Here is an 8,322-nt window from a genome sequence, read left to right on the forward strand (position 1 = left end):
TACAGAAGTAGGATTGCCCAACCTTCCTTCCGAGGAGTGGCTGGTGGGTTTGAACCGTCAGCCATCTGGTTAGCAGGCAAGTGTGTTAGCCACTATGCTACCAGAGGTCCCATTGGGAAGTAATGGAGGGTTTTCATATAGCGTGGTAACATTATGTGACTTATCTTTTAAAAGGTTATTTTGATCAGAGACTCTAGGGACAGAAGTGTAAGCTGGGAGACCAAAAGACGATTATTGCAGAGGTTCAGGCAAGAGGTGGTGGTGATGTAAGCTCGTGGTGGCGGAGGAAGTGTTGAGCAGTGGAGTAGAGGTCTGTTGAGGTGGAGCAGACGTTTGGAAGATGGCTGTGAGGGTTCAGTGAGCTCACGCACGCGAACATAGGACAACGCCTGGTACGTGGTGAGTGAACTCACCAGACTTGCTGTCACCGTCACCGTCACCAGCCTCAGCAATATCCTTGTCATCACTGCTGCTCCAGCGACCAGGGTGACTTTAATATTTTGTGCAAGAAAGACATGCCTAAGTCAGAATTAAAGTGTTCTTTTCATTAGTGATTACAGAGGGAGCTTAGTTACTCTGTTATGGAATTGACTGTGTTGGTAGTGCGCGCGCGCATGTGTGTGTTTGTGTGTGTGTGTGTATATATATATATCTATCTCCGTATTTAACTTGTAGATTTTTCAGTTATTTTGAATTTCCAGTTCGCTCTGCTGTAACCATTGATTTGGGTTTGGCATTCATTTGAGATCCACTCAGAGGATCCACTGGAGTTTTTGCCTTCATTTTTGCTACTATTGAAGAATATAGGTCTCTAGTTAAGATGTATCGCATCTCAAGGTTTGTCATCATTTCATTATATTGTGTGCATAGAATAAAAAGTCAAGTGAAAAAACATTTGCTCAGTTTTTCCAACATTGGAGAAAGTTACAAATCCTTTTCAATTTTTCTTTTGTTTACAGAGAAGTGTCAGTAGACGGAAGTCAATCCTTGTTATTCCTAGCTAGCATGGTACTATTTTTCTAATATTTGGCTTAATTTCTGCTCCTCTTTGCTTCCAGGTACCATTCACTGTATTTTCCATGCCACTGGGCACCACTACACTTGGAAAAAAGTTACCACGACAGTGCACAACATTATCGTTGGCAAGCTTTGGATAGATCAGGTGAGTAAAAGTGCCCACAGTACTTCTGGGGGTTAGAAGAATACCTCCTTAGGTACGTCCTTGCAGTAGAGGCACTCCCCAGGCTATGAACGAGATTTGCTCCCAAGTGTGTCTTTAAGAATTTGTAGGTAAATTGGAACAAGTTGCATATAGTTCTTAGTTAGCCTTACTTTAGTGCAAGAAAACTTCCATTGACTTAAAAACCGAATGTGCAGCAAGTGAAAGTGATTGTGATGAAGAATCTGTTGTGAGTAGGGAATTGGTTCATTAATTTCAAAGTGAGGGCAGATTTACATAACATCAAAAGGCAAGTAGGTGTGAGCTATGCATAAATCAGATGTTCACAGTCAGGGCCCTGTTTGTACTAGGAAATGTGAAATGGGCCCCAGAAATAGCACAGTAGTGCCGTATTGTTGGCATTTATAAATGACCAAATGAGGACATTGATTCAATGACTATAGGACTGTGTTGGGTACTGTGGAGGAGCTAAGAAAATGATAAACATGTTCTCCCATTCTTCATCCTTTCATTATCCGTAGACATTGATCACCAAGCTAGCGTAAGAGATGGCCTCAGACATGTCTTACTCGTTGCTGATTTCTTAAGACAATGGCAGTAGGGAAAACTGTTCTGAGGAGTCGGGAAAGGCTTCACAGTAGATGGGGGAATCGAGCTGTTGAAGAGGGGCTTGAGGTTTGAATGATGAGAGGGAGGGAAAGTGAGTAATGTGTAGAAAGGCCTGCACTGTGGAACCTTGGCGTTCTAAGTGGAGGGCTCGCACTTAATCACAGGTTCATGGAGGGCACCGGCAGTGGAGTGGTTTGGAAAAGTGATGTATTACGTGAATTTCAGTATATGTGCTAGTAGCAGGGCTTCGAACCAGTTTATTCTGGTTCAACTCCCTGCTAAGGATTTTCATTTCCACCCCAGATCTGCTGAATCCAGAAACCTAAACTAACTGCCATCGAGTTGATGCTGACTCATAGTGACCCTATAGAGCAGGGTGGAACTGCCCCACAGGGTGTCCAAGGCTGTAAATCTTTACGGAAGCAGACTGCCTCATCCTTCTCCCATGGAGCAGCTGTGGGTTTGAACCCCTCACCTTTTAGTTAGCAGCCAGGTGTCTTAACCAGTGCACCACCTGAGCTTTTATTTTTTCCTTTTTTTTTTTTACACTACTAGTGCTGGTTATCCACTGAATCAGAATCTACATTTTAACAAACTCCCCGGGATTCGGGATTCGTATGCACAGAATCACCTGGGGATCTTGTTACAATGTAGGTTCTGAGTCAGTGGGTCTGGGGTGGAAATGCCCGTTTTTGGCAGGGGGTTGAAGCAGTAGGTTTGAAGCCCTGGCTGAAGGTCATACTTCAACTGTGGCACACAATTAAAAACAAAGGTCATTTGATCTTGATCCCAACCTGTAATAATTAGTTACAAAGGGATTCCACGTTGCCAGCGTTGGCTGAGACCTGGCTCTCAAGGCGAGGGAGCCCTGGAGCGGAAGAAAGCGAGGAAAGAATTTGGAGGGTGTTTGGTCGACGTGAAGTTGTCCAGCTTCAGTAAAATGATTATTGTCATTTCAGTCTGGAGAGATTGACATCGTGAATCACAAGACAGGAGACAAGTGCAATCTTAAGTTTGTTCCCTACAGCTACTTCTCTCGGGATGTAGCAAGAAAGGTAAGGGAAGTAAGAATTTAAAGTTTTTTCACTTAACGTGTATCCCTTAGAAAACCTCTTCCTTTGGGGCTGGGATTGTGATACATTTATCATGTATTTTAGGAGATACGTGTGTGTGTGTGTGTGTGTATAAACCCACTGCCATCGAGTCAGATCCGACTCATAATAACGCCTTTCCCCCATTGGGTTTCTGAGGCAGTAAATATTTGCAGAAGGAGATTGCCTGTCTTCCGCAGAGTGGCTGGTGGGTTTGAACCACCTGTCTTCTGGTTAGCAGTCAAATGCCTTAGATACTATGCCACCAGAGCCCGTCATATATATATATTTTATATACTTTAGGGTGTGTGTGTGTGTGTGTATATATTTATATAGGTATGTGTATGTATATATCTTCAACATGGTGATTGAAAAAAGTAGGTATGAAAGAGAAAGTCTGCAAGAACAGGAACTCTAGGAATCACATCCTTTAACCAAATCCTTGTTTGTGGTGAAGACGGCACGTGAGGAGGTAGAAGTTAGGAGCCGTGAGTGAAATGGGAAACCCAGCGGGATGACTGGTGAGGGGTGGCAGGGAAGGTGCAGGCAGCGCGAAGGGAGTCGGGAGCTGAATCTGTGTGCTTCTCGGGAGTCTGGAGAGAAACAGTGCCGAGTACCAGAGACTTGGCTGCATGGTTGCAGTAGAAATCCCTGTATAACACGGTGACCATGAAACCCCCATCCCGTGGCTCAGTGATTTCAAGCAATTCAACGAGAAATTACAACATAATGATTGAATGGTCCCACGATGTGTGTCTTGGTTGGAGTTCACTAGTCTTCACCCTGGGACTGGCTTCTGGGATCATCTGGTAAGCTAACCCACGGTGAATGCTGGTCCTTCAAAGCCCTGCTCTCCATCCTTGTAGGTGACAGGGGAAGTGACAGATCCAGCAGGAAAAGTTCACTTTGCCCTTCTGGGGACATGGGATGAGAAAATGGATTGTTTCAAAGTTCAGCCCGTCATTGGGGACAACGGGGGTGATGCTCGCCAGAGGGGCCACGAAGCGGAGGACAGCAGGGTCATGCTGTGGAAAAGGAACCCTTTACCGTGAGTACCACTGGGCGCGCTGCCCACGCGCTGCTTCAGCCTTACCCGCGGGCAGGAGTGACGGCATTTCTGCCTTCCTTGCCACTTAATTATGTGAGGGATTGAGCAAGGAAAATCGGAACCTTTGGAGAAATTACCAGAGTGTTGTGACTGTCATTTCAGTTTCAGCGTGCCATCTCAGGAAAGTGCAAACCCGTCAAACCACATCTAGCAAACACTCTAAAGGTCCTTAGGAACGCGTTTGCAGGAGGTTTTTCCCCAGCTTGGACCCAACGTCTTCAGAGGTGGCTAGAGGAGAAAGGTGCCTATGCCTGTTAACAGTTTCCCTCAGAGGCCTGGCGGCAATAGAGAGGGCCCTGGACAACATGAGGACTTTGGAGACAGTTTACATCAGAGGCCGTTTGTCTCCTGTTACCGTCTAATGCCGTTCACTCCGTAGTAATAGCTGAGGTTATGCCAGAAGGACGCTGAAGGGAAGGAATCCAGGGATAAGGAGTTTTCATGGCACACGGTGTGTCATGCTTCCCCACGAAGGTAGAGGGTCTCAGCTGAGTGTGTGACGCCCAGGAGACCGTCAGGGATGTTGGGGAGGGGGCACCAGACATGCTCCCAGATTCTCTCTGTTTGTTGGGCGGCCTTGGTGGTGCAGTCTCCTGGCCATGCTCTTAGTTGTCGCTCCTTGACTCGGGCCTGGGCTCCGGCATCACCCTTCCTCTTCTTCACCCTCACTTTCAGGAAGAATGCCGAGAACATGTACTACTTCTCGGAGCTCGCTCTGACTCTCAATGCCTGGGAGAGCGGCACTGCCCCCACAGACAGCCGGCTGCGGCCTGACCAGAGACTGATGGAAAACGGGCGCTGGGATGAAGCAAATGCTGAGAAGCAGCGCCTGGAGGAGAAGCAGAGACTCTCCAGGAAGAAGAGAGAAGCCGAAGCCATGAAAGCCACGGAGGACGGTACGCGTCTGCCTTCTACACGGGGTCTGGTGCGTGGAGAACGTCAGCGTGCCATCAGCCCTGATTGTGTTTTCTTTCCTCCTCTCTTCCAGGCACCCCCTATGATCCCTATAAGGCACTGTGGTTTGAACGGAAGAAGGATCCTGTTACCAAGGAGTTAACCCATATTTATAGGGGAGGATATTGGGAGTGTAAGGAGAAACAGGACTGGATCACGTGCCCGGACATTTTCTGAGGCGGCACAAGCACATCGAAGGAGGATCCAAAGGAGCAGAGGACGGATGTGCAGGGAAGCTGGCAGTTGTGACTCTTCCCGAGTGCTTTCCTCAAGTTTGTCTGTCTTAACCAATCATTTTTTTCCAAATCAATCACCAGAAGCAGACGCCAGTGGTGGTGATTGGCTGGTTGCCTTAGCTGATTGAAACTGCAATCGACATTGTAGATACTGATGCGTGTGAGGGAGAGGCTCAGCGGCTGACAGTTGGTGTTACTTCCCGTCCGCAGAGTCAGGGACTCTTGGCTCTTCCCTGTCCTTCCGCCCCCGTTTAAGAGGATGCCACCCACCCTGCCCGTGCAGTATCCTGTGCAGCCAAAATCTACATAAGGTGACGATTCAGGGGCATTTTGGTGCTGTTCAGAGCAAGAGCTGATCTTAGAAGTTCCTCTAAAAAGAAACACGTGAGACTCACCAGCGGCGGCCTCGTGCACGGGGGCGGTGGAGCTGAGCTGTGACGGGAAATGGGTTCGCAGATGGCGCAGGTGACGGGGAGTCTGTGCAGAGAGAGGTGCGGCCTCGGGGTCCCTGCCACAGGCATCTTCCTGCAGGACCGGAGCGTGCAGGGTTGCACCCTTGGAAGTTTCTGTCTACACTTGCGTAAAACACCCTTCCGCACTCCGTCTTCTTCGACAGCAGCTGGAGGGTGGTTGGGGGGAGGGGAGCGTTACCCTCCTGAAGGGCCTTTCTACAGTTCCTCGGGCGGAGAACTGAGAACACGGGGCAGGATGGATGAAGACCGCTGCCACTTCCGCTTTCCCACTTCCTCTTCACCCCTCCTCCCTTGCTTCCCCACCTTCTCTCCTTCCTCCTGGCGCGCTGCCGCACCGGGCCCCAGCGTGGAGCAGAACCATGCCTGCCCCGTTCTGACAAGCTTCCGAATCTGAGAGAAGGCATTAATCTGGAATAAAAGTTTGCACCATCTCTCAAGCCCTGGACTGGAGCCGCCCCTGGAATGATGTGTTAAATAGCTGTATATTATATGTATATGTAGAGAAAAATCTAATTTTTTTTGTTTGATTCCCATTAAGAACCTTGTTTTTTGGTATCACTTGTCTCCCTGGGAGTCCGTGTTGGACACGCATTAACGTGGATCAGAGCTCCCCTGCAGTCCACCTTTTGGAGGCAGACAGATTCAGCCTGAGCGGGATCACAGCTGGCAGTGCGGGGACAGGGACATTGTCTGTGGTTTGTATCACGAGGGTCCACTGCTGTCTGAACTCCACTCTCGTAATGGCTGGACCCGGGAATGAACTCCTTACCTCTTTCCTGTCTCCTTTCCTTCTTTTGTTAGGGAGTGTGTGGGTGCGAGTTCAGGGACACTTCCGGTTCAGCACCGCTGGCCCAAAGCACAGCCCGCAGGATGACCCCTGGAGCCCTTGCCGGGTTGCCCCATCCTGCTGCTGGGCCCCGAGTCCCTCCGTTGCTTGTTCTCTGTCTCAGTTGTCTTTTTCAGTCCCTGTGCCACCCCCTTTGGTTGAGGATTACAAACCGAGGTGCCTGTCTTTTGTGGATTTTGTTAGTGGGTTTTGTTTCTGTTCCTTTAGCTCCTAAGCCTCAGCCAGTGTGGGTCCTGGGGGGAAATACCATTCCACAGGAAGCCATCCCTCCAGGGAAATTAGATTGAACCCGGGACACTAGTCCTCTCCTTCCGCACCATCCTTCCCTCCCTCCCTAGCTGTGAGAAACCTGAGAGAGGGGCAGGTGCTGGAAAGAGCCTCCACAGAGCCCTGTTCCTAACACGAGTGAGTGCTCCTTTCCAGGAGGCCCGGGAAAGCGGCCATCAGGAGCTTCAGACGGTGGGTGGTGGCCAGCTCAGCTGACCCTCCTGCTTTATCCCACTTTCCTTCTGCACCATCAGCACTACATTTCTGGCTCGATCCCTAATCAGATTCTGCTAATGGAAGAAGCTTTGAGTCTTTCAGGTGGAATAAAGTCACATGAAAACAAAACAAAACTATATATATTTTTGGTTTTTTTGCCTTATTGCTTTTTTTCCAAGAAAACTACTAAATTAAATAATTTTTAAAAAGTCCCATTGTTTGTCTGATTCGCTTCTGCTGCTCCTGGGGTTGGGGGAGGTCAGGGCTGGCCCAAAGGTCATTTGTCCTGTTTGGGAGTCTGGAAGCCCTGTTCTCGGTGGGAAATTGAAAAATAGAGGTAGACCTGAAAGAATGGGGCACAGGTTTCCTGAGCTCTTAACTGTTAGACACCCTTCTGGAGGGCCAAAGAGCGGAAGCATAGTGCCTAAGGCATTTGACTGCTAACCAGAAGGCTGGTGGTTCAAACCCACCAGCCACTCCTCGGAAGGAAGATTGGGGAATCTACTTCCATAGGGATACCACCTCGGAAACCCAAGGAGGGGTCACTGAGTTGGATCCGAGTCGACAACAGTGAGTTGTTGGGAATGTAGTTAGGGTCCCTGGGTGGCACAGACAGTTTGTGCTTGACAGCTGACCTATAGGTTGGTGGTTTGAAGGCATCCAGTAGTGCTGCGGAAGGAAGTCCCGGCCAGCTCTCCATAAAGATTACTGCCTTCAAAACCCTGTGGAGAAGTTCTCCATAACACATGGAGCTGGGGTTGCCAGAACTCCGAATGGACGCCACAGCCTCGGGTTTGGTGCTCGTTAATGTGAGGTGTACATTTTGGGAGTGCACCTGAGGGAAGTTCAGCCTCCAGGCTCCTGGATTTCTCAAGGCCCCAGTGTTCACAAAGATGAGCTGTGTTGTTGGGGGTTATTTTCCTAGCCTGGTTCTTGGGAAGGCCACTTACCTGCTCAAGTGTCTGCCTCATTCTTGTTGCACTAGGTGGTAAGTTCTAGCAGTTTGTTCTGGCAAGTTAAAAACCACTGCCATAGACCCTTGATGCTGTGAGAGGGGCATTCTGCAATCTTGACTACCACTCGGCACTTAATTTACTCCGTTAGGGGCAGTCAAATGTAACTGAAACCAACAATTCTCAAGTCCATTGAGGGGCCATTGTGACAAGGAGCTCTGGTGATGCAGTGCCCAAGGCATTTGACTGCTAACTGGAAGGTTAGTGGTTCAGACTCAACAGCCCCTCTGCAGGGGGAAGGTGAGGCAATCTCATTCTGTGAAGAGTTACAGCCTTGGAGACCCAATGGGGGTCGCTATGAGTTGGAATTGATGGTAGTAGGTTTGGG

General features: G+C 49.0%; 1 protein-coding gene across 1 annotated transcript in view; it reads left to right on the forward strand.

Moving 5' to 3' along the window:
• LOC103210519 (oxysterol binding protein) overlaps nucleotides 1–5,119 on the forward strand; it is a 33,909-nt gene extending 28,790 nt beyond the window's left edge. The window contains exons 10-14 of the mRNA XM_007956437.2: nucleotides 1,059–1,162; nucleotides 2,749–2,844; nucleotides 3,747–3,928; nucleotides 4,664–4,884; nucleotides 4,977–5,119. Coding sequence (XP_007954628.1) covers nucleotides 1,059–1,162; nucleotides 2,749–2,844; nucleotides 3,747–3,928; nucleotides 4,664–4,884; nucleotides 4,977–5,119 — 746 coding nt within the window. The remainder of the gene's footprint in view (nucleotides 1–1,058; nucleotides 1,163–2,748; nucleotides 2,845–3,746; nucleotides 3,929–4,663; nucleotides 4,885–4,976) is intronic.
• The last annotated feature ends 3,203 nt before the right edge of the window (nucleotides 5,120–8,322 follow it).

This window comes from Orycteropus afer, unplaced genomic scaffold (assembly GCF_000298275.1).
Source record: "Orycteropus afer afer isolate SDZICR_OR568_19922 unplaced genomic scaffold, OryAfe1.0 scaffold00622, whole genome shotgun sequence".
Taxonomy (NCBI): domain Eukaryota; kingdom Metazoa; phylum Chordata; class Mammalia; order Tubulidentata; family Orycteropodidae; genus Orycteropus; species Orycteropus afer.